Here is a 25,287-nt window from a genome sequence, read left to right as displayed (position 1 = left end):
TGACTTGTTCATTCCAAGCGCTTAGTACAGTGCTCTGTACATAGTAAGCGCTCAATAAATACTATTGAATTAAATACTATTGAATTAATTTCTCTACAAAAATGTTGAGGACATGTTTCCCCACTCCTCATGGAACTAGAGCGATTGCCCATCCACCTGCGCTTCAAAAAATACAAAACCCTCCTCCCAGATGGTTTGAAAGCACTCAATCACCTTGCTCCCTTCTACCTCTCTTGGTTATTCTCCTACTACAACCAGCCCGCACACTTTGCTCTTCTAATGCTAACCCTCTCACTGTACTTCAGTCTCATCTATCTCACAGCAAACCCCTTGCCCACATCCTGCCTCTGGCCTGGAACGCCCTCCCGCCTCAAATCCAACAGAAAATTACTCGCCCCCACTTCAAAGCCTTATTGAAGGTTCATTTCCTCCAAGAGGCCTTCCCCGACTAAGCCCTCCTTTCTTTTTCTCCCACTTCCTTCTGCAACGCCCTGACTTGCTCCGTCTACTCATCGCCCCCCTCCCAGCTCCACAGCACTTTTGTACATATCTGTAATGCATTTATTTATGTTAATGTCTGTCTCCCTCTATAGACTGCAAACTCACTGTGGGTAAGGAATGTGTCTTCTATTGTTATATTCTACTCTCTGCTATTGTTATATTTAGTACAGTGGTCTGTGCAGAGTAAGTGTTCAATAAATATCATTGAATGATGATCTGCACCACTAAGAATCGTTCTGGACGATCTTGAGAGTCAGAGGTCATGGGTTCTAATCCCAGCTCCACCGTTTGTCAGCTGTGTGACTTTGTGCCTCATTTATCTCATCTGTAAAATGGCGATTAAGACTGTGACCCCCACGTGAGACAGTCTGATCACCTTGTATCCACCCCCAAGCACCTAGAACAGTATTTTGCACATAGTAAGTGCTTAACAAATACCATCATTATTATTATCTCACACAGATTCATCCCCATTGCCTCTCCTTTTTTTGGTTCTTCATCTGTGGTTTTTACTGAGGGCTTACTGTTTTCAGAGTACTGTCCTCGGGGTTTGGAAGGATGCAGTACTTTCTCTCTCTCTCTCTCTTTCTCTCTCTCTCAACACTGTTTGAAATTCTCTCTCAATAGAACACACTGTTCAGGTCACACTCTTGCTTGAGTTGTCTCTGTACCTGAAGAGAGCTGTGTGTGCTTCTCAGTGAGTGTGTCTGTGTTTGTGTGAGAGTGGGGATGTGTGTAACAGTGGCCTGGATCCTGTAAATAGCTGGTGAGCACATACACAGATACACATTCACACACACAGATAAAACTCCTCACTTTCAGTACGTTATCCTAGAGTTGCTGTACAATGGCATTCTCCAGAGGGAACACCACTGATCTGGAAAACAGAGGGTGAGCGGATATGAGTAGGCCGCGTGTGTTTTCATCATTTCCTTGCATCAGATCCAGGACCTGAAGTATCATGTCGGATGTTCTTCTGCCTCTCACCACTGTCATCTTTCTCAGACTGGATTTTTGTGTGCCCATCTAATCCCATGCCTGCCTTTGAAACAGACAGATGAAGAGACCCTCCTTACCCTCCTCACCTATTAATCAATTGTTAGTATTTACTGCGCTCTTACTTTACTCAGATCACTGGACTAACACCCTCGAGAGAATCTATTAGAATGAGTAGACATGACCCCTGCCATTAAAGAGTTTACAATCTAGGGATGGGGGAGACAGATACTAAAATTTATTTTAGGTAGGAGGAAGCAGAAAAGATACGCATGTAAACGTTACTAGCGGAGATGGGGAAATAGTTGAATAGCCAAGTACAGCCTCTTGGTGGCCCAGGCATAGAGCAGAACAGCAATCGATCAGTCAGTCATATTTATTGAGCACTTACTACGTGAAGAACACTCTACTAAGTACTTGGCAGAGTAAAATATTCCTTTATTCAGTTGTATTTTTTGAGTGCTTACTGTGTGCAAAGCACTGTATTAAGTGCTTGCGAGAGTACGGCGTGGCAATATAACAAACGTGTTCCCCGCCCACAGCGAGTCTGCAGTCTAGAGGGGAGTTGGGTTGCCTCCAGCAAAGTGGGAGAGACCAACAGTATTTGGAGAGGGGAAGGAAGAGTTATGCTGCTTGAACGGGGGATTGAGCACCATGTGGCCTGCTTCATCCTGTATCTTCCCACTCCCTGTGCTGAGCCCACAGCAGGTGGCCTTTCGGGTGACTGACTGTGATGCCGAGGGAACAACAACCAGGGAGACTTTGCAAAGCCACTGATGGGCTTCTCCCTGCGGCAGGTGATTGCTGGCCTGTGGGGGGTGGAGCATGGAGGGAGGTGGGGCTTTCTCTCCTTGTTCTAACCAGTAATGGGCCTGGACCAATCAGTGACTGCCAAGTAGGGCCACAGCTACCATGCATAAAGTAGATAAATGGCACCTGGAGGGGTGGAGATAGAGAAAGTAGGGAGTATTTAGAAGCAGCAGCAGCAGCAGCAGTTCCAGCAGCAGCAGCAGTTCCAGCAGCAGCAGCAGCAGCAGTTCCAGCAGCAGCAGCAGCAGCAGTAGCAGTTCCAGAAAAAACTTCTTTGACTACAGAGTGGTACTGGGTCTTTGGTTGGTGGAGTGGGTGAGTATATGTATGTGTCACTCTCTTGCACGTTGGTAAGATTAAGTAAAAACTTTTCACAGTAACCTTGATGATCAAGGTTTGACTTTTACTACTTGTCACCGAGGCTCTCCTGGTCCAGGAAGGTCCCGGTTGGTATGAACCAGTGGCTCGTGATGCCTCCCCCACCCCATCTCAGGGTGGGTTTGCCAGGCTGGGGTTCCAGAGACGGAAGTAGTCAAGTGTCTGAGTGGAAACTCTGACACTTTACCCAAGGCCTTCGGGAGGCTGTGCCCGCACATAAAAAAAACAGCCAAGAGTGGCTGCAGCAAGAAGTTTTAGAAATTTGAAGATATGTGTTGTAGGCATCAGGATTTGCTCATGCTTGCTGCCAAGCCGGGAGTTGGTTTGGCTGATCTCCAGAGAGTGTTGGGCAGGCTTATTTTCCTGAATCCTTATGTTGGAGGAAATGTTACATAATGATACCAATGATAATGGTGTATTTGTTTAGTGCTTGTTATGGGTCAAACACTGTTGTAAGCACTGGGGTAGATACAAGATAAACCGACTGGACACAGTCCCTGTCCCACATGGGGCTCACAGACTAAGTAGGAGGGAGAAGAGGCATTGGATTCCTGTTTTGCAGAGGAGGAAAATGAGGTACCAAGAAGTTAAGTGACCAGCCCAAGGTCATTCGGCAGGCAGATGGTAGACCTGGGATTAGAACATGTGTCCTTTGACTCCCAGGCCCGGGTCCTTCTCACTAGGCGATGCTGGAGGACAGGGAAGCTCAGGAGTAGGGGTCATCATGGGCAGAAGCCCCAAGGTAGCCCCAGTTCTTGGATTGGCGGGACCCCTGAATGAGCTCTGGGATCTTGTGGGACTATTCGCTCCCCCGACAGGGAACCGAAAAACTGAAGGCAGGGAGCCTCCACAGCCCGACCTCTTCCCTTTCCAGTAGCACCCCTGCAATCTAGAACCCCCACCCCAAAGCCGATCGGCGTCGTATGCACCTCCTTCGCCCACCGCTCCACCAGTCAGCCTCCATCCCACAGGAGTTCAGGCCTGGGAGTCAGAGGACCTGGGTTCTAATCCTGGCTCTGCCAATTACTTTCAGTGTGACGGGCAAGTCGCTTAACTCTCTCTGCCTCAGTTTCCTCGACTGTAAAATGGGGATGCAATACCTGTTCTCCCTCCTACTTAAGACTGTGAGCCCTATGCAGGACAGAGACTGCGTCTGATGTAATTAACTTTTTCCTAGCCCAGTGCTTTGGGCAAATAGCACGGGCCTGGGTGTCTGAAGACCAGAGTTCTAATCCTTCTCTGCCTGATGTGTTTCCTTGAGGAAGTCACTTAGCTTCTCTGTGACTCAGTTCCCTCATCTGTAAAATGGGGATTCATTACTATCTGACCTGATTAGTACAGTGCTTGGCCATTGTAAGCATTTAACAAATGCCACAATTATCGTTCTTATTACTGTAACTCAGGTCAGGGGGGTGGTGGTGATTTGGGAAAGCTTAGATCCTAGTTTATATATGTAATAGCAATATGAAGGGAGAGCACCTTCATATTTAGAAGCTGAGAAGCAGCATGGTTTAGCGGATAGAGCACGGGCCTGGGAGTCAGAAGGACCTGGGTTCTATTGTCGGCTCTGCCACACGCCTGCTGTGTGACTTCGGGTAAGCCACTTACCTTCTCTGGTCCTCCTTTACCTCATCTGTAAAATGGGGATTAAAAATGTGAGCCTATATGAGACAGGGATGTGTTTAACCTGATTAACTTGTACATACCCCAGTGCTTAGAACAGTGCTTGGTACATAGAAAGCACTTAACAAGTCCCCAGCATGGGAGAGAGTCAAGGGCAGAGACTCAGGTTTACTGCACGGAAGGAGGCAGTGGTAAACCACTTCATATTTTTGCGTAGAAAACTCTACAGATCCACCACCAGAACGATGGAAGGTGGAGGTGGGGCATTCTGGGAGAGATGTGTCATGGTGTCGCCGTGGGTCGGAGACAACTCGATGGCATAAGACAAGACCCCAGTGCTTAGACCAGTGTTTGACACACAGTAAGCACTTAAGGTCCGTGAAACCAACAAACAATCTGTTGTTGGCTGATGTGTGCAGATGGATGACCAGGAAACCTCACACCTGTTGTATTGCGCTACAGCCCCGACAGAGACCCGAGCCATGAAAATCGAGGTCCACAGGCCGGATCGGGGAAGGTTTTTTTGGGTATGAACCCCAAAAGCCTAAATTTAAACAGGGCCAGTCTCAGAGCGCGTACATCATTGAAAAACACAGGGAGTGAATTTCCAGGCTCGGGAGCACAACTGGCCCCGTGTGGTGTCGAGACCGGGATCTGGGAAGCTCCTCACCCTTGCTCAGAACATTTTTCAAAGAAGATGTTTTCACCTTCCCCTTTCCTTCCAAAGAATTACCCCATTTGTCCTCAGAGCACTCTCTGAGGTGGCAAGGGATGATATCAGACTGCGGGCAGGGCCAGAGCTGGAAAGAAGCCTGAGACCTCACCGGCCAACCGCCCGTCTTTCCTCCCTCCCTCTCCTCGGCAACTCCACTCTTCAGCCACTGGGCTTCCTGAGAAGGGTAGTTGGTTCCTAAAAGAGAGGAAGGCCTCCTGTCTCCTCATTTGCCTGCCACCCAAGCCGTACATGAGGCCAGGCCACTTGGGGAACACTTGGTAGGGCCCAGGCCAAGAAAGGATAAAGTGAACTCCACACCTCTGAGTGACAGGGTTGTATCACAGAGGACATGGAGGAGGGGGGGAGTCACATCTGTTGCATCTCTTCCAGCCGGGGTTTCCTGAGGACCAGGCCATTGCAGTTACCCAGAAATGGCGTTAGGGTCTTTGATTAGCAGTGGGCTAAGACTAAAACTATTTCCAGTTTGTGAAATCAGTCAGTTGTCTTTATTGAGCACTTACTGTGTACAGAGTACTGTACTGAGTGCTTGGGAGAGTACAATAGAGAAGCAGTGTGGCTTGGTAGTTAGAGCCCGGGCCTGGGAGTCAGAAGGACCCGATTTCTAATCCTGGCTCTGCCACGTGTCTTCTGTGTGGCTTTGGTCAAGTCATTTAACTGCTTTGGGTCTCAGTTACCTCATATGTAAAATGGGGATGAAGAGTGAGCCCCATGTGGGACAGGGTCTGTGTCTCACAGTGCTTAGCATACAAGCACTTAACAAGTACAATTATTATTTTTACAATATAACAATAAACAGACACGTTCCCTGCCCACAGTGAGCTTATGCTACCTGTTTTAATTAGCGTTTCTCCAATTATTTTTAATAATGTCATACAGAAGTTCTTCCTGCTAGAATCACTGCCAAAGAACTAATGGCCAATTTTTTGTCCTCAGTGGCCCCAGATCAGAAAACCATATATGACACAAACTGTAGACAGACCTCAGGCTTCTTGCAGGCAGAAAGAGAGAAACAAAGGAGAATTGGCCAGGAGGACTGGGAAAACTCCTCCATGGTCATTATATCTTATTGGCCAGTTAGTACCAGGGCTCCCAGTTTGGCCAGTGAAATCAATCAATTTCACTTGCTGAGGGCTTTCTGTGTGCAGAGCCCAGAACTAAGCCTTTGGCGAGACTGTAAATTCACTCCTCTAGAACGTAAACTCGTTGTGAGTCGGGAATATGTCTACCAACTCTGTTGTATTCTCCCAAGAGTTTAGTACAGTGCTCTGCACATAGCAAGTGCTCAATAAATATGATTGATACAATACAGCATTGTTGGTAGACACGTTCAGTCAATCATGTAGGGGCCCAGGATCCTGGACCCAGGAATAACAAACTCCAGGATCCTGAGTTTACAGGTAATTCTGGGCTGGAAGTACGAGCGCTGGGTTATCGCTCCAAGCACATGCTCTAAGCCCACTCTAGAGCTACTTCCCGGAAGTCCTCTCTCAAACTCATTTGAACATTTCCCAATACTCTCTCTCCATTGGAAACAAGTGACCTCTCAGAATAGGGAAAAAAAAATCTTGTAAGAATTCACCCCTTTGGCCACTGCTCTACTTCCTTTAATCTCATTTCCTGTTTTTCTGATCTCTGGGAAGATAGAGAAGAAGTGATCAGGGCCCTTCTCGTGGGAACTTTTGTTTCTGAGACACATTAGTAATCTACAGTTCAGCCTTCTGCAGGCTAAACCCTACACCAGCTTGTGTAAACTTTTTCTTGTGGGGGTCAGTTCACTCTGCCATTCTTCTCAAGACTGTAAACTCGTTATGGGCAGGGAACATGCCTGCTAATTCTGTTGTATTGTTCTCTCCCAAATTCAGCTGTGCACACAGAGTAAGCACTCAATAAATACCTTGTCTTGCCTTATGTCGTCGAGTCATTTCCGACCCATAGCGACACCACCCTGCTCTGTGATAACGCCCTGCTCCCCATCTGCAATCATTATGGCAGTGTACCCGTAGAGTTTTCTTGGTCAAAATCCGCAAGTGGTTTATCACTGCTACCTTCTGCGTGGTAGACTCGAGTCTCCGCCCTCAATTCTCTCTCGTGTCGCTGCTGCCCAGCGTGGGTGAGTTTTGACCTGTAGCAGATTGGAATGGGTAGGCCTCTGCTTGACTCTCCCTCCCATAGCTGAGGCTGGTAGAGTCTGGGAAACTCTCCCGGTGTGACCCTAAGAGGGGCAATAAATACCACTGGTTGATTAGTTCTCCCATTTATATCACTCTCTAGGGGTCCTTCCGCTTCTGGAATGAATCAGAAGAATTAGCCAGTGCTCAGCTCATAATTCCCGATGTCTGAATGTCTACGTTGGAAATTCTGGTAGGTCTCAAGGAGGTTTGGTTAAGTTTATGAAAGATTGACTCATAATGGGCTCCTAGAGGGAGAACTATTGAAAGGAAAGGGGAAAGTAGTTTCGCCTAATGAACAGAGCACAGAGTTCTGGTCCTGGTTCTGCCACTCATCTGCTCTGTGACCTTGGGTAAATCACTTAAGTTCTCTGTCAGAGCAACGTGGGTTCTAATCCAGTCTCTGCCATTCATCTGCTGTGTGATCATTCTCAAGTCACTTAACTTCTCTGTGCCTTAGTTCCCTCACCTATAAAATGGGGATTAAGACTGCGAGCCCCATGTGAGACATGGACTATATCCAACCTGATTATCTTGTACCTAATCAGTACTTAGAACAGTGCCTGGCATATAGTGAGTACTTAACAAACACCATTTTTTTAAAAAGTTGAAGTATTAAGGAGTTCATCCTTAGACATGAATGTGGGTGTCCTGAACACAGCAGCCATTACACAGTTCCTACAAGCTATCCTTTGTCCCCGTCGAAGACAGAATTCTGACTGATTTGACCCTAGATGTCATTGTTTGTGCACAGTCAATCCATCAATCAGAGGAATTTATTGAGCATTTACTGTGTGCAGAGCACTGTACTAAGTGCTTGGGAGAGTGCAGTACAAGAGAGTTGGTAGACATGTTCCCTTCCCACAGAGACCTTACAGTCTAAAGTGGGAGATGGACATTAATATAAATTAGGGATATGTACATTACTGCTGTGGGGCTGAAGGTGGGATGAATATCAAGTTCTTAAAAGTTATGGATCCAAATGCATAGTTGATGAACAAAAGGAGAGAGGATAGGGGAACTGAGGGTTAAATTGAGGAAGGCCTCCTTGGAGGAGATGTGACTTTAATAAGACTTTAAAGGTGGGTGGGGAGAGTGGTGGGTTGGTATATAAAGAGGGGGAGAGAGTCACTCCAGTGAAGCATTCCCCAGGACTGAATCCATGGCAGTTTACATGTGACTAGAGTTTAGATGGAAAGGGAGAAAGGAGTATTAATGCCTTTTGAAGTCATGCAGGGACCAAAGTTGGGGAAGATGGAGTGAGGCAAGCAGATAATAAACAGCAAATTAGGGGGAGGGAAAGCAGAAAATATTTTCTCCTCCTTCCCCACAAATCTTCCCTAAATACCCAGGGAGGATCCTGATCCACCCTGCCTCCTCCCCTAACCGCCTCTTCACTAACAAAGCCAAAACCAAGTCTTATTACATAGAGAAAGGGCATCTTTGATAAACTTGTCTATAGTTTGTAAGCCCATTATGGGCGGGGAAAGTGTCTGCTAATTCTGTTACACCGTACTCTCCCAAGTGTTCGGAACAGTGCTCTGCATATGGTAAGCCCTCAATAAATACCCTTGATTGATTGAGTGATCGATTGATGGGGCACCTGGAAAATGATAAATGTGAAGGGAATTTGCCAAATGGGAAGATCTCTGTCCATACAGTTGGATTGGCTTTGAGGTGCTTTTGTGGTCCACTCCGAGGTTCCTCCGAACAAGGGTGGCCCATCCGAGTCATGGAACCAAATGAAAAGTACTGTGGCAGAGGGAGGCTGGACCTTTCAAATATAAATATCGAGAAGCAGAGAAGCAGCATGACCTAGTGGAAAAAGTATGTGCTTGGGAGTCAGAGGACCTGGGTTCTAATGCCAGCTCTGCCAACTGCTTGCTGTGTGACCTTGGGTAAATCACCCAACTTCTCTATGCCCCAGTTTCCTCAGCTGTAAATTGGGGATTTAATCCTTCTCCCTCTACTTAGACTGTGAGCCTCACGCAAGATGGGAGCGTTGTCCAACCTGATAAACTTATATCTACCCCAGAGCTTAGAACAGAGCTTGACACATATATAGCACTAAACAAATACTATAATAATTAATATTGGCCCCTAATTGGATCTGGTGCCATTTCCATACTAGAGACAGGCTGGCTGGGAGAGTCTATCTTTAAAGTCCCATGTAAGTCCCTTTAGACTTAAATCTCATCATGCACTTCTCACCACGAGGCCCTGCAAGGCACAGAAAACTGTTCGAGATGGGAAACTCTGCCAACGTCGGAGTCTAAAAAAGTTGTAGAGCCTTGAATCTTCTGGCATGACTGCACAGATCTCTTCTAAAAGAACAGCAGGAGGGGAAATAGTGCTTAGGAGATCCTGAAAGCCCTTCCTCAACAACTGTGGGACCTAGTGGAAAGAACACAGACCTGGGAGTCAGAGGACCTGGGTTCTAATCCCCACTCCCACACTTTGCTGCGTGACCTCGGGCAAGTGATTTAACTTATCTGTGCCTCAGTTCACTCATCTGAAGCATTAACAATAATTATAATAATTGTGGTATATGTTAAGTGCTTGCTATGTGCCAGGCACTACATCAAGCACTGGGGGAGATACAAGTTAATTGGGGTGGACACAGTCCCTGCCCCACATGGGGCTCACAATTTAAATCTATTTTATAGAATGGGAATTCGATCCCAGTTCTCCCCACTCCTTAGACTATAACCCCCATGTGGACTGGAGCTGTGTCCAATCTGATTATCTTGGATTTTCTTCAGCGCCTAGTAAAGTGCTTCGCACATAGTGAGCACTTACAAATGCTACAGTTATTATTATTATTTTTGACTGTGATGGAAAAGTTAGGAGTAGGTTTAAGAAGGATCATGTGACATTAGACATGCTGATTGTGATGTGCCAAAGAGCAGCATCTTTGTGGGGAAAATGTGGGATTGTGTCACAGGAGTTTGTGAACTCCCTCTGAGTAGGAAATATGCTGTGCTCACCTCAGTATTTAGCTCAGCACTTTGCCTCAAAGGTGCCCAAACAAATATCACTGCTCGATAGACTGCGAGGAGAGAGGTTGAGTTAGTGAGGTAGGAGTCGGCCACAGAGAGTGCTGAAGTCTTAGTACAGCGAATGAGTGAATGAGCTACAGTAGCTCTCCTCCGGGTCATACAGAATCGCCATTTTGCCAAATAGTGTCTAGATACCATATGGCTTCCATTTATGTATTTCCATTTCCATTTCTTATGTACAAATATTTTCATTCACCTAAATAATGGTCCTTTAACTGAGTATCCGATTTGGGCGTCCTCGCCCTCAACACATCCGCTGGCTGAGCCGCGATTATCCCCTGCAGTGGTTGGACTCCCATTAGAGCCAGGAGTCTCCGGGACTCAAGCCACAAAGGGAATGTGTCAATTACGCCCTTGTAGCCACTGAATCTTGTCTAACAGACACTGGATGAGTGAGGTCGTACTTGGGGTACCAGCCCCCAGCCCAGCCCCTCACCACCTCCTCCACCTTGTCCATCTGCCACTCCAGGGAAACCCCTTTCCTTCTGTACGTAGGCTTTGGGGGTCCGTCGTGGCCCCTTCTCATCCACCTGCCCCACAGAGTTGCCTCCAGCTAGTCAGCACACCCGCCTGGCAGGAATAAGCGCTCTCAAAGTGAATGGTCCTGTTCCTCCATCTTGTGTTCGCTATCTATTGTGGTATCTGAATACGGCACATAGATATTTCCCAATAAATGAGTGTTTACAGGTTAAGGAGGATTTGTGAGTTTATTTTGGGTTTGACAGTTAATTCTTCATCTCTGCCAGATGCTGCCAACTAGTTGATTTAAATATTTGTTGCTTTCCAAGTGCAGTGAGGAAATAGGCTCCAGGTCCCACCCAACCTATTTCCAGTGAGGGAGGTTTGCTACACATCTCTAGCTTATGTGGGAGGTTTTCAGTGTAGTTCATTAGTACTGCTCGGGGCCTCTGGGAGTCTGTCACTCTGTGACCGTGTGAATGTGTCAGCATCTAGTGCCCAGCGGGTCAGTTACCAGTCTGTCTGCCCACTGGATCTCCGCAAGATGGGGAAGAGCTGAGGCTAGCAATGGTCAGGTGGGAAGACAGTGTGATCTAATGTAAAGAGCACCAGACTGGAAGTCAGGAGACCTGGATTGTAAACACAGCTCAGCCACTTGCCTGCCGTGTGACCTTGGGCTGGTCACCTAACTTCTCCATGCCTCAGTTTTCACATGTATAAAATAGGGATGAAATAAATGTTCTCCTTCTGTCTTAGACTGTGAGCCTGACATGGGAGAAGGACTGTATCTGATTTGATTATTTGGTATCTCCCTTAGCGTTTAGCATGGTGCTTTACACCTAGAAAGAGTATAATAAATAACATCATTATTAAATGCAGATAGCTACAGCAGCCTGCCCCACCTGTTGCATCCTCACTTCCATGATTGCAGTGAATTGAGGTGAAGGGGTGGGGGGCAAGGAGGGTCCATGAGAGGAAGGGACTTCTCCTTGCCCCAAGCAGGAAAGGGGGAAATTTTGCAAATGAAAGAACATCGTGGACACGGGACCTGAGAGGGAAAATCTGCAGCTGCTCTCACGCGGGAGGAGACCCAAGAGTCATGTCCCTGGCGCCTCATAGTGTCCGCGAGCAAAGGAGATGAGCCTCATGTCCCTCTTCAGAACCTTCCTTCTACAATGTTTAACATGCACGTCCCACGATGGAGCATTTTCTCAGCTCTACAGACAAGTGAGATTCCTCGAGCAAATCCACCTTCTGGGCTGGCTGCAGCCAGCACTGTTGACGCTGCTGGAATCCAAGTAGGCACAGTTCCCAGCTCCCCGGATGTTGAACCTGGAACAGAGCACACCGTCAGTCCAGAGGAGTCGGCGGATGGCCTTAGAAAAGCAGCATGGTTTAGTGGATAGAGCCTGGGCCTGGGAGTCGGGAGGTCATGGGTTCTAATCCTAGCTCCGCCACTTGTCCGCTGTGTGACCTTGGGCAAGTCACTCACTTCTCTGGGTCTCAGTTACCTCATCTGGAATATGGGAATTAAAACTGTGAGCCCCACGTGGGACAACCTGATCACCCACAGAGTTCCAAGCAGGACAGAGAGCCTGGGTAAAAGTAGGCCAGTGTTCGAGGAGCAAAGTGTATGGCCTGAGTTGTACTGGGAGAGGATCGAGGATAAGTAGTGGGGAACAGAGTGAGGTGTGGACTGAAGAGGGGAGAGGCTGGAGGCAGGGAGGTCAATATGGCGGCTAATGCAGTAGTAGAGATGGGATAAAACAGGTACGGAGGTGATGAGGTAGCTGACTGGATGCAGAGGAAGGGCAGAATTCCAGAGATGTTGTAGAGACAGAACCCACAGGATTTGGTGACTGATAGAATATGCAGGTTGAAGGAGAGAGATGAATCAAGGGTAATGCCAAGACTTGTCAGAAAGGGCGGTTGGTGGTGTTGACACTGATAGAAATGTCAAAGGGAGGAAAGGGTTGTCTTTTGGACAGTTTGAGTTTGATGTCGGCAGGACATCTAAGTAGAGAGATCCTGAAGGCAGGAGGAAATGTGAGACTGCCAAGAAGGAGAGAGGCTAGGACTGCAGAGAATAATAATAATAATGATGATATCTGTTAAGCGCTTACTTTATGCCAAGCACTGTTCTAAGCCCTGGGATAGATATAAACAAGTTGTCCCACGTCTTAATCCCCATTTTACAGATGAGGTCACTCAGGCACAGAGAAGTTAAGTGGCTTGCCCAAGGTCACACAGCAGACAAGCGGCAGAGCAGGAATTAGAACCCATGTCTTCTGACTCCCAAGCCTGTGCTCTTTCCCCTAAGCCAAAGGTAGGTGAAGCCATGGGAGCAAATGAGCTCCCTAAGGGAGTGGGTAGAGAATAAAAGTGTACTCAGAATTGAAGCTAGAGGGATCCTGACAGGAAATGGGATACAGAGGAGGAGATGGTGAAAGAGACCGAGAAGGTGTGGCCAGAGGAGAAGAACCAAGAACACCGTCCGGTCTTCAGCAAAGCCAAGGTTAGATAACGTTTCCAAGATAAGGGGGTAGTTCACACTATCGAAGGAAGCTGAGAGGTTTGGGAGGATTAGGTTGGAGATGAGTCAGTTAAATTTGGAAAGGAATGGGAAATTGGCATAATTGGAGAGGGCAGTTCCCTGTAGGGGAGAGGACAGAAATCAGATTGAAGGGGTAGAGGAGGGAGTTGGAGGAAAGGAAGTGGAGGCAGCCAGTATAAACATTTTTTTTTTTTGGCATTTGTTAAGCGCTTATTAAGTGCCAGGCACTGTTCTAAGCACTGGGGAAGGTACAAGCTAATCAGGTTGGACACAGTCCCTGTCCCGCATGAGGCTCACAGTCTCAATCCTCATTTTACATATGAGGTCACTGAAGCACAGAGAAATGAAGTGACTTGCCCCAGGTTGCACAGCAGACAAGAGTTTAGAACCCAGCTCTTTCTCACTCCCAGACCCATTCTCTATCCATTAGGCAACAAGATGGGTCGATAGATGGAGGAAGCACTGGGGTTGGGGGAAAGCCTAACCTCTCCTGAAGTGAGGTGATCCAAAATGAGGGAAACAGGATGAGCTCCAGTGGGCCCGCAGAGGAGAAGGCTCAGCCTCCTCACTGGCCCTTGCTCCAAATTTTGAATGGCCCCCAGGCACTACGGGGTCTCCGACCCCTCCCACACAGCCCAAACGTGGAAACCCCCTCCTCCTCCGCCTAGACCGAGACTCAAACACACTGATGACCGAGTGACGGAGGCCAAACTGCTCCCAAACCTGAGAGATTGAGTCCAGGCCAACTCCCAGGGGGCAGATATACCCAGTTTGATCCCAGAGTTTGGAGTCTGAGAGAATAGTTCTCCCCAGTCTTTGACAGTTTAGAAGAGTGCTCTGCACAGTGTAAGTGCTCAATAAACTCCATTGATTGATTGATTGGGCTAAGGGGAGGATTTGCTAGCCTGATTGAACAGTTCTCTGGATGGCAACTTCACAGAACAACGTTTCATTAAGGAAAGTCATCAGTGGAAGCAAGCTCTGCAAATCAGGAATATGTCAGCTCTAGGAATGTAGCAAACTCTCCTCCTCTTCCCCCCCCCCCCAACCACCACAAACTTGGGTTGACCTCAAGTCAATAGCTGGTCATGAGGTTGGGGTCCTTGAAGAGAGGGAGGCTTGGTGTCTCAGCCCTGGGGGAGAGAAGATAAGTATCAGAACTCACTCCTTGTTGAATGTGGTGTTATCGTCCCATTTCCATTGATCAAATTTCTTTTTCAGCCCAATCCAGTAGTCAGAGTTGCCCACGCCTTTTGTCAGGATTTCCTGGGACAAGCACAGGTGAGTCCACATTCCCACCAGTTCTCCCTTGGTCCCGTCCCCACACTCAATCCGTGTTCCATCCCCTCACCCCACCTCCTGAGCTCCCACCCACTCTGTCCCAGCTGGACCAGGGCTGAGCTGGGGTTAATTCATTCAGTCGTATTGATCGAGTGCTTACTGTGTGCAGATAACTGTACTAAGTGCTTGGAATGTACAATTTGCCAACAGATAGAGACGATCCCTACTCAACAATGGGCTCACGATCTAGAAGACTGACAGGTGGCTAGTTTGAGTGACGCTAGGACCCTGTGGCTCAAATACGGGGATTAGAAGTGCAGAAGAAGAGGGATGAAGAGAAGGACATAAGGAAGAGGGAGGAAAAGGAGAGGGCAAAGGGAAGTGAGTGTCAGAGGCCATCAAAATGATAATGAGGCAGGTCCCTGAGAGTGAAAGGGAGAGATAACTAAGGAAAGGAAGGGAGAGAGGAACGGAAGAATGAGTGAAGAAGGAAGTCTGTCTCCCTCTGACAATCCCTATCAAAGGCACAACTGAACTTTCTTCCCCAAGTCCTCCTCCTAGACACCCCATTTTGCGTGCACACGTGCACACATACACACACAGTCAGAGGGCTGGAAGATGGAGCTAGATCAGTGGGGTGTAAGGAAGCTATTGCTCATCCACTAGGACCCAGTCTGGAAGGCACTGTGGAATACAGATGGAGAGATCCCAGAACACAGGCAGCAGGCAGGACTAGGGGAGAGGGAGGTCAGTGTGGTCGGGGAAGACTGGATGAAAGGGGTCAGATTTAGGGAGGGAAGATGGGACAGGGTTCCACACTGCACCATGAACATCTCGATCATTGTCGGGGAAGTGAAATGGGTGTGAGATCCCAATAGGAAAGAGGGAAATGGCCTCTGGCCTGGAGTTCGTGACGAGGAATGGGCTGGATTTTGGCATTCGGAGAGTTTCTGCAACAACCTGGAGAATCTCATTTCCTGGCAACAATAACTATTCTAACAATGGGATTCATTAAGGGTTTACTATCAAACACTGGGCTAAACTCTAGGATAGATACACAGTAATAGTGTCCCAGTCCCATCTGTGGCTCATAGTCTAAGAGGGAGGGAGAACAAGCATTTTATCCTCATTTTATAGATAAGTAAACTGAGGCATGGAGCAATTAAGTGACCTGTCCAGGGTCACACAGCAGGCAAGTTTTGGCATTAGGACTAGAACTCATTTCTCCAGAATCCCCATCCTATGTTCTTTCCAGACTGATATTGATATTCACTCTTCCCTTACCCCAGAGCACTTATGTACACATCTGTAACATATTTATTTATATTAATGGCTGTTTCCTCCTATAGAATGTAAGCTCATTGAGAGCAGGGAACAACTCTATCAGCTCTGTTGTATCGGACTCTTAAAAGTACTTAGTATAGGGCTCTGCACACAGTAAATGCTGAGTAAGTACCAAGAAATGACGGATTTCTGCTAGGCCACAGCAGCACATTTTTTTCAGATTTATCTGCTACCACGTATGCCAACCCTGCCCTCCTTTTCCTGACCCCCTTGTCCCACCCTCCCTACTTTTGGACAGCTCCATTGCCCCGTGCCTCTTTCCATGCTCCCTCCCATCCCCATGGCCACCCCCACCGCTGGACCGGCCCAGGGCCCATCACCACCTCCGCCTTGGCTTCTTTCTTCATCCCTTGGTTTGGCCTCTGCCACGACCTTGACTTTCTCTACCCCGGGGGCCATGCTCTCCTCTCCCTGCTTCCCCACACCTCCTTCGCCATCTCCGTGGTCTGCCCTTCGTGCCCTCCCTGGGGGCCCATGACTGGAACCACCCAATGGAGATTGCCCATGATTTTTGCCTTGTTTTGCCCCTACTGCTGACCTTTTCCCCAGCTCCCAGCCCTCACTGGCAGGACCACCATTGCCTCGCTGGGGGTGTGTGGCCAGACTCGGCCGGAAGGTCTACCCGTTGACCTCTGACCCTCCCTATTTTAGCCCCAAGGCCCTGGCATGCTGACAGCTCTGCAAGTGGGCAGTGAGGGTGGCAGATGAAGTTAGAGTAATGAAAACCGGCGGTGGGTGGGTCTGCTTTTCTAGGGGTGAGGAAGGGATTGGCCAGCCCAGAAAAGAACAAACCGGGGGTGGCCCGGATACGGGACAGGGCGTGCGTGTGAGTTGCAGGGGGACGAATCACAGTAGTGGGGAAAGAAAATTTAATAGTCGAAGAAAGCCACAGACAGAGCCACTTAGGGAGGGCAGGAAGGTTGAAGGAGATGGGCAGGGAACAGAGGAGTGGGAGGCTTCATACAAAGAGAAGAGCAGGGAAGGGCAGGAACAAGACTGTAGGCTCATTGTAGGCAGGGAATTTGTGTGTTTATTTTTGTATTGAACTCTCCCAAGTGCTTAGTACAGTGTTCTGCACACAGTAAGCGCTCAGTAAATACAACTGACAAGAGAGGAAGAAGGAGGGCCGGGTTGTGGTGTTTCTCCATCCCTATCAAGGAATGCTTTGACAAGACGCCTGCACTGTTGTCTAAGCACTGTGTGGAAATCCCCACTGTGGGTCAAAATTTGAGGATTTGCTCTCCCCCAAGTCGAGAAAAAATCAAACCGAGCCAGGCTCCTTACCAGTTGTTTTTGGGAAACCACAGCAAGAGTAGCCTTATGTCCTTTACAGTTCTCCTGGCTGGAGTCCCAGTCCCTGGTTTCAGAGGACAGTGAGAAGCACTTCATTTCCACTAACTTCCAGTGTTCTGAACAATAAAGTTGACAAGGTGCCCGAGTCGTTCCAGGGAGCCTTTGTGGATCCAGAGTTTTCTCCCCTCCTGAAACAGAGACAGTGACACATGGGGAGAGAATGCGGGGAGGAGGAGGAGGAGGACTGATCCTCTCAGTGGCAAGGGAAGAGCGTTTAGCACAGACTTGGGGGAAGCAGGTTCTGTTTTCTCCAAATGGGGGGATCTGTGGCCTGCCTCTGCCCTTGCAGTTACCGTGAACGACCACTAGAGGGCAGGTGGCTTGGGAAGGGCAACTGCTGTCCATCAATTATTTAATTGGAGTCATTCATTCATTCAATAGTAATAATAATAATGTTGGAATTTGTTAAGCGCTTACTATGTGCAGAGCACTGTTCTAAGCGCTGGGGTAGATACAAGGTAATGAGGTTGTCCAATGTGAGACTCACTGTTGATCCCCATTTTCCAGATGAGGGAACTGAGGCACAGAGAAGTTGTGACTTGCCCACAGTCACACAACTGACAAGTGGCAGAGCCGGGATTCGAACCCATGAACTCTGACTCCCAAGCCCGGGCTCTTTCCACTGAGCCATGCTGCTTCTTGCTTATTATATGCAGAGCACTGTACTGTGCTTGGATTGTACAATTCAGCAACAGAGACAATCCCTGCCCAATGGCCCGGCCCACATGGAATTTACCATCTAAGGCCCACAATCATTTATAGTTAGGAGGAAGGAAAATCAGTGATATTTAATAATAATGATGATGGTATTTGTTAAGCGCTTACTATGTGCCAAGGACTGTTCTAAGCGCTGGAGAAGATACAAGGTAATGAGGTTGTCCCACATGGAGTTCACAGTCTTAATCCCCATTTTCCAGTTGAGGGAACTGAGGCCCAGAGAAATGAAGTGACTGGCCCAAAGTCACACAGCTGACAAGTGGCAGAGCTGGGATTCGAACCCATGACCTCTGACTCCCGAACCCGGGCTCTTTCCATTAAGCCACACTGCTGAGTATGGATAGTATTATACTAACTTCTTGGGAGAATATGACACAATAGAGCTGGTACATTTCTTGCTCACAAAAAGCTAGGGTTAAAATTGTAAAATATGTCAGTATATCCTGCCAAACCTGCTATGAGAACTTGCCAGGGCATGAGGGAGGTGGTGGTGTAAAAGTTCTGGATGTTAATTTGGATGGCCTAGTGGACAGAGCACAGGCTTGGGAGTCAGAAGGACCTGGGTTCTAATCCCAATTCCACCACTTGTCTGCTCTATGGCCTTGGGCAAATCACTCACTTCCCTGTGCCTCAGTTACCTCATCTGTAAAATGGGGATTAAGATTGTGAGCCCATGTGGGACAGGGACTGTGTCCAACCCAATTTTCTTGTATCCACTCCAGTACTCAGGACAGTGTCTGGCACATAGTAATCGCTTAAAAGATACTATCATTATTATTATAGAGCATAGGCCTGGGAATCATAAGCAACTGGGTTCTAACTCTGTCCCCGCCACTCATCTGCTATGTGACCTTGGACAAGTCATTTAACTTCTCTGTGCCTCAGTTACCTGAGCTGCAAAATGAGGATTAAGAAAAATTAACCTGGGAAAACCCCTTCCAGAGGAGGTGGGATTTTGGGAAGAACTTTGAAGATGGAGAGAACTGAGGACTGGCAAATTAGAAGAGGCAGAGAAATCCAGGATGAAGGACAAGACTCAGGGGTTGGAGGAAGGAGATTCCAATATTAGGCATAAAAAGAAGATGAGAGTGGGGACAAAGAAGACTGAGAAGTGGAGTGGAAGAGAAGAGTGGAGAACTGAGAAATGGCATGAAGTGGAAGAAAATAATGGAGAAGGAGGAGGGAGAGAGCTGACTGAGTGCTTTAATCATCAGAAATTTCTACTCAGGAGTTCCTCAGTTTTGTTGTTATTAACTTTTTGCTTATTTGAAATAGCCTTAATTTGGATAGTCAGTTATTTTGGATAATTTTTGTCCAGATAATTGACTGTATTAGCTAACATTCGATTTTTTGACCTTCTGTCAATTTACTTTGTCCCAAAGAAATAAAGAATTAAGTATTTATAAAAGCCCATATTTACATGGTGATGTACAAATCATCTTAGAAGGCTGTATTTTCCCTATCCTCCAGGAGCATCCAAAAGGGAATGGTCCAGGCAAACCAGAAAACTACACCAACACCAACACACTAACACAGAGAAGCAGTGTGGAAAGAGGCTGGACCTGGGATCCACTTCATACAGTAGTACTTATTGAGATGGACATTAATATAAATAAATGTTACAGATATTCATGAATTCATTCAATATCATTTACTGAGCCCTCACTGTGTGCAGAGCACTATACTAAGCTCTGGAGAGAGTACAATATAACAATAAACAGGCACATTCCCTGACCACAACAAGCTTGTAGGCTAGAAGGGAAGACAGACATTAATATTAATAAATAAATTACAGATCTGTACGTAAGTGCTGAGGGTTGGGAGGGGAGAAGATCAAAGGAAGCAAGTCAAGGAGATGCAAAAGGGATGGGAAAAGAGAAAATGGGTAGTCAGGGAAGGCCACCTGTAGGAGCTGTGCCTTCAATAAAGCTTTGAAGGAGGGGAGAGTTGGATTTCAGGGGGAAGGACATTCCAGGCCAGTGGCAGGATGTGGGCAAGGGGTCGGCAGTGAGAAAGACAAAGTTGAGGCACGGTGAGAAGGTTAGCATTACAGGAGCGATGTATGCAAGATGAGTTGCAGTAGGAGAATAGCGAGGTGAGGTAGGAGGGAGCAAGGTGATTGAGTAATTCAAAGCCAAGGGTGAGGAGTTTTTGTTTGATGAGGAGGTGGTTGGGCAACCACTGGAATTTCTTGAGGAGTGGGGAAACATATCCTTAAAGTTTTTTTTAGAAAAGTGATCTGGGCAGCAGAGTGAAGAATGGACTGGAGTGTGGATAGACAGGAGGCTGGGAGGTCAGCAAGGAGGCTGATGCAGTAATCCAGGCAGAATGAGTGATTGTATTAACGAGGTAGCTTTTTGGTTGGAGAGGAAAGGGCAGCTTGGCAGATGGCTTTGGAAAGAAGGATTTGGGAGTCAGAAGAACCTTAACTTGTCAAAGGTCACCACAGCAGATGAATGGCAGAGCCAAGGTTCTTCTGACTCCCAAATCCTTCTTTCCAAAACCATCTGCCTCTACTTCATCCTAATCCTCCTAGACCTCTCAGCTGACTCTGACACCATCAGCCATCCTCTTTTTATGGAAACATTATCCAGCTTCAGCCTCACTTACACTCTCCTCTCCTGATTCTCCTCCTATCTCTCTGGCCACTCGTTCTCAGTCCTTTAGCAGGTTCCTCCTCTGCCTCCCATCCCTTAAATGTGGGAGCCTCTCAAGGATCAGACCATTCCTCATCTACACCCACTCCCTCAGAGAACACATTCGCTCCCAAGGCTTCAAGTAGCATCTCTACGTGGTTGATTACCAAATCTACATCTCAAGCCTCTAAACCGGGGACACAAGGAACTCAGTCAAAGCCTTACTTACCTCCCTTACCTCCCAAAGTCACTCCCAGGACAATCACCACAACCACAACGACGACCCCTGTCCCCCCAATTGATATGATAGTATATTTTTTCGATAGGGGCCAGCGGCCTGAAAAACACAAATAGCGGTATTTGATATCAGTTATTTTTCTGACTTACTGACTCAGCTCAATATACATCTTGGAAGAAGCATTGAGATGATTAGAAGACTTGAAAATCCAAAGCCATCTGACTGGAGACAAAGTTTATTTCGCTTCATCCTTCGCTCAAGAAGGTCGCCACAAAGCTAAGCCAGCAAATGTTACTATGACTTCTTAGAAATGGCAGTTAGTGAATGATGGGGAAAATGAGGTGAAACCTTTGAGTGGAACTTTTCAATTGTTCATTCTTTGACTTCAGGCCATCAACTGGTGGTATTCATTGACAGCTTGCTGATGCAGAGCACTGTGCTAAGCAACTGGGAGAGAACAATATAACACAGCTGGTAGGTACATTCCCTGGCCACATCTAGAGAGGAAGACAAACATCAATACAAATAAATTGTGGATTTGTACATAAGTGCTGTGGGGGTTAGGGTGGGGAAAATGTCGGATCCCCAAAGGATACAGATCCAAGCGCAAAAATGACACAAGGGAAGTGAGGGGTATTGTGGCCTAACAAATGGAGCATGGGCCTGCGAATCAGAAGGACCTGGATTCGAATTCCAGCTCTTCTGCTAGTCTGTGTGGACTCGGGCAAGTCACTTTACTCCTCTGTGCCTCGGTTACCTCATCTGGTAAAATGGGGATTAAAACTGTGAGTCCCACGTAGGACATGAACTGCGTCCACCCTGATTAGCTTGTATCTACCCCAGCGCTTAGCACAGAAAGAGGCAGATAGTAGGCACTTAACAAATACCACAAAACGAAAATGGAACTGGAACCAAAGAGCGAAACAGGAGTCAGGAGTCAGGCAGAGGAGTTGAAATGTTGTCATTTCTTCCTTTGCCACCATCTCTATGTAGTTCATAGGTAATAATAATAAGAATAATAATGTTGGTATTTGTTAAGGGCTTACTATGTGCCGATCACTGTTCTAATCACTGGGGTAGACACAGGGGAATCAGGTTGTCCCACGTGGGGCTCACAGTCTTAATCCCCATTTTACAGATGAGGTAACTGAGGCACCGAGTAGTTAAGTGACTTGCCCACAGTCACACAGCTGACAAGTGGCCGAGCCAGGATTAGAATCCATGACCTCTGACTCCAAAGCCTGTGTTCCTTCCACTGAGCCACACTGGTGTTGTACTCCTAGGTAACAGTGTGAACTCCAGTGAGTCATTGGTGCCATCATCAAAGAGATCTCTGGCTCTTGATGAGCTTCCCAAAATTCTCTTGTTCATTCACTGGGGTTGTTTGCTAAGGGTTTACTATGTGCCAAACACTCTACTGAGCACTGAGGTTGATAGAGTTCAAAGCCCTTCTCCTCATGGAGGTCCAGAAAGAAGCAGTTTAGGAGGACCAGCTGTTTCCGAAGCCAAACCCCCTTTGGTCCTGAACTATGTCCGTCCAGCGGAGCAACTCCAAAGAGATAACGATAATAATTGTATCTGTGGTTTTCATTAAGCACTTATTGTGCACCAGACTGGGCACCAAATAATCAGATGAGATAGAGTCCCTGAGCCACATGAGGCTCACCATCTATGAAGGAAGAAGAGTGATTGGATCTCCATTTTACGGATGAGGAAACTGAGGTGCAGAGAAGTTAAGTGACTTTCTCGAGGTGACACAGCAGACAAGTAGTTGAGCCAGGATTAGAACCCAGATCCTCGAGTTCTCAGACCCATGCTGTAATATGACTGAACTCACTACACCTTCCCATCCACATGCTAGGAGTCAGAGGTGATGGGTTCTAATCCTGGCTCCGCCACTTGGCAGCTGGGTGCCTTTGGGCAAGTCGCTTAACTTCTCTGTGCCTCATTTACCTCATATGTAACATGGGGTTAAAGTCCGTGAGCCCCACGTGGGACAACCCGATAACCTTGACTCTACCCAAGCGCTTAGAACAGTGCTTGGCACATAGTAAGCGCTTAACAAATACCATCATCATCGTCATCTTTTTCCCCTGTCTCTCAATTTTGGTTTTTTCCTCCTCTCAACTTTTTCACTATGCCTTCTGTGGGTCTTTCAATTACTGGACTCAGGTGCACAAAACAATGTACATTAGGAAGGTATTTTTCTAGGGCACAAATCCTCTGAAAATCTGTATTTGAATCAGTTAATTTATTTAGTGCTTACTGTATGGAGAGCACTATACTAAGTGTTTGACCCCAGCACTTAGTAATAAAATAATTATTATGATGGTATTTGTTAAGCTCTTACTATGTGCCAAGCACGTACTAAGCACTGGGGAGGACACGAACAAGTTGGCTAGGACACAGCTCCTGTCCCACGTGGGGCTCACAGTCTCGATCCCCATTTCACAGATGAGGTAACTGAGGCACAGAGAAGTTAAGTGAGTTGCCCGAGGTCACACAGCAGACACGTGATAGAGGAGGTATTAGGGCCCATGACCTTCGGACTTCCAGGCCTGTGTTTTATCCACTATGCCATGTGTCCGGTACCTGGTACGGTGCTCTGCACACAGTAAGCACTCAATAAATATGAATGAATGAGTAGTAAGCACTTAACAAATACCACAGTCATTATTATTATTGTCAACTAGTCAAGAAGCAGCGTGGCTTAGTGGAAAGAGCCAGGGCTTGGGAGTCAGAGGACGTGGGTTCTAATTCCGGCTCTGCCAGTTGTCTGGGGTGTGACCTTGGGCAAGCCACTTGACTTCTCTGGGCCTCAGTTACCTCATCTGTAAAATGGGAATTAAAACTGTTCGCCCCACATGGGACACCTGATCACTCTGTATCTACTCCATCCAATAGAATGGTGCATGGCACATAGTAAGCGTTAAATAAATACCATAATTATTATTGTTATGATTCCGTCTACGGGAGCCTTATGCAGGCAGAGGAGATATGTTAGAAACCACGAAATCCAGAAAAGGGGTGACTGTCCACATCCCGAGCTCAGCACGTCCCTTTGACTGGCAGATAATCTTACCATGACTTTAGAGCTTCTATTTAGGCCCAGTGCTGCTGACTGGTTTGGAGGGGAGTGGGACCGAGGAAGGGTGAGCTTCAGTATGAGATAGTTTTGTCCTGTATATCTTGTCGTTACAGAACAGGAGGGGAAAGGGAAAGAGAAAAGTGAAACTGAAGGCATTATGTTTTTTCAAAATGGGTAAGAGGAACTCAAAAACGAATATCAGAAAGGATGAAGTCCCTGAGTCACAGTCGGTTTTAATGTTGACACTCTGCCTTGGGGTGGGAAGAGTTCGCCCCTCTGGGTCCCTGAGAGAAATCGCCTTGGAACTTGCGGCCATTTTAGACCTGGGGCGAGCAGCGCTGCCCTGGGACGGAAACGGGATGATCTGTTCCAGATGCTGAGAGGACAAAAAACATGCTTCCCTCTGGGCTACATGAACTTCTCCAACGAGGGGAGGAGGGACTGGGGGAGAGAAGCATGAGCTGTCACCGAGGCAGCCTCATGACCAGTTCAGAAATGAGGAGGACCCCCAGATCCCAGGGCACAAGCCTAATAAACCCTAACAGGAAGCCCCAGTCAACTCAGCACAACCCCGGAACCCCACCCCATGGTTGAGGCAGCAGCCAGCACCATCTTACTGCCATCTTTCTCCCCGGAGAAAATTTGAGATACATTTGCCCCATTAGGAAATGTTATGGACGTTTTGTATTTTAAATTGGCCTTAGTTTTGGATTCACAAAGACGAAGCCACTGTGACCCCTCCCCTCAACTCTTTGTCTCTTCCTCTCTTTCTCTCTCTCTCTCTCTTTTTTGCTCACACACACACAGACACACACACAGGCATTACTGTTATATCTGCACACTGTCACACCAAATTCAGACTCAGTGTCTGAGCTTCTCTGTGCTACCGCCTGATCGATTACAGCCTCCTTGACAGACAGAAGAGATCGCTTCGTTCCCCTGCCCTCTCCCAACCCACTTGATAGTCCTGGCAGCCCAGACCTGGAGTCCGATTTCAGGGGGCAGGGCTGTCCTGAGCAGAGTGGGAGAGATGGGCGGTACCTGAAGATGGTTTGGAAGATGGTGTCCGATTATTCTCACTGCTAGAGCCTTCTTGTCTCATCATCTTCCTGCCCTCCTTTCAGGGTGAGTTTTTCAGCCCTGGTGTCACAGAGACGGAGGGAAACGGTCTCCCTGGCCTGGACCTACAACTGCCCGGAGAGGACTCCCGTTGAACACTCGAGCTGACTTCCTCTGTTAGGCCTCCACGGCTAGCTGAGCCAGGGCAGGAAGATGAGGAAATAGTTTTGCGACTGACGTGTGTTGATCTTTCAAACTACAGCCAGCTTCAGAGACACGATAGGTCA

At 47.5% G+C, this 25,287-nt stretch overlaps 1 protein-coding gene and 1 long non-coding RNA gene across 3 annotated transcripts; one reads left to right on the top strand and one right to left on the bottom strand.

Annotated features, from left to right (window-relative positions):
* Window positions 1-2,465: 2,465 nt before the first annotated feature.
* Window positions 2,466-19,611, top strand: LOC114817834. The gene is made up of 4 exons (XR_003765700.1): window positions 2,466-2,622; window positions 7,316-7,405; window positions 14,506-14,565; window positions 19,450-19,611. It is a non-coding gene; the product is annotated as an uncharacterized LOC114817834 (long non-coding RNA).
* Window positions 10,960-25,233, bottom strand: LOC100681892 (early activation antigen CD69-like). 2 transcript variants are annotated; one of them, XM_029082135.2, is made up of 5 exons: window positions 24,983-25,233; window positions 20,845-20,952; window positions 17,194-17,390; window positions 14,450-14,550; window positions 10,960-12,062 (listed from the first exon to the last, which is right to left on the bottom strand). In XM_029082135.2, exons 1-5 carry the CDS (start codon window positions 25,044-25,046, stop codon window positions 11,948-11,950), a joined length of 585 nt encoding a protein of 194 aa, XP_028937968.1. In that variant the 5' UTR covers window positions 25,047-25,233; the 3' UTR covers window positions 10,960-11,947. The 2 variants fall into 2 exon arrangements, with proteins under 2 accessions (XP_028937968.1, XP_028937969.1); XM_029082136.2 differs by having other exon boundaries at window positions 20,854-20,952.
* Between the last annotated feature and the right edge of the window lie 54 nt (window positions 25,234-25,287).

This window comes from Ornithorhynchus anatinus, chromosome 17 (genome assembly GCF_004115215.2).
Source record: "Ornithorhynchus anatinus isolate Pmale09 chromosome 17, mOrnAna1.pri.v4, whole genome shotgun sequence".
NCBI classification, from domain to species: Eukaryota; Metazoa; Chordata; class Mammalia; order Monotremata; family Ornithorhynchidae; genus Ornithorhynchus; species Ornithorhynchus anatinus.
The sequence above is the reverse complement of the archived record's forward strand: the minus strand, read 5'-3'. Positions and strand labels throughout refer to the sequence as shown.

Bases quoted from the DNA above. Each gene is read 5' to 3' on its own strand.
- LOC100681892 (XM_029082135.2), bottom strand. From the start codon at position 25,046: ATGATGAGACAAGAAGGCTCTAGCAGTGAGAATAATCGGACACCATCT. The intron at 20,953-24,982 runs GTACCGCCCATC...TGTGTTTTTCAG, and splicing joins ATCTTCCAAACCATCTTCAG to GCCGCTGGCCCCTATCGAAA. The intron at 17,391-20,844 runs GTAAGTAAGGCT...TCTCTGTTTCAG, and splicing joins GACTTTGGGAGGTAAGGGAG to GAGGGGAGAAAACTCTGGAT.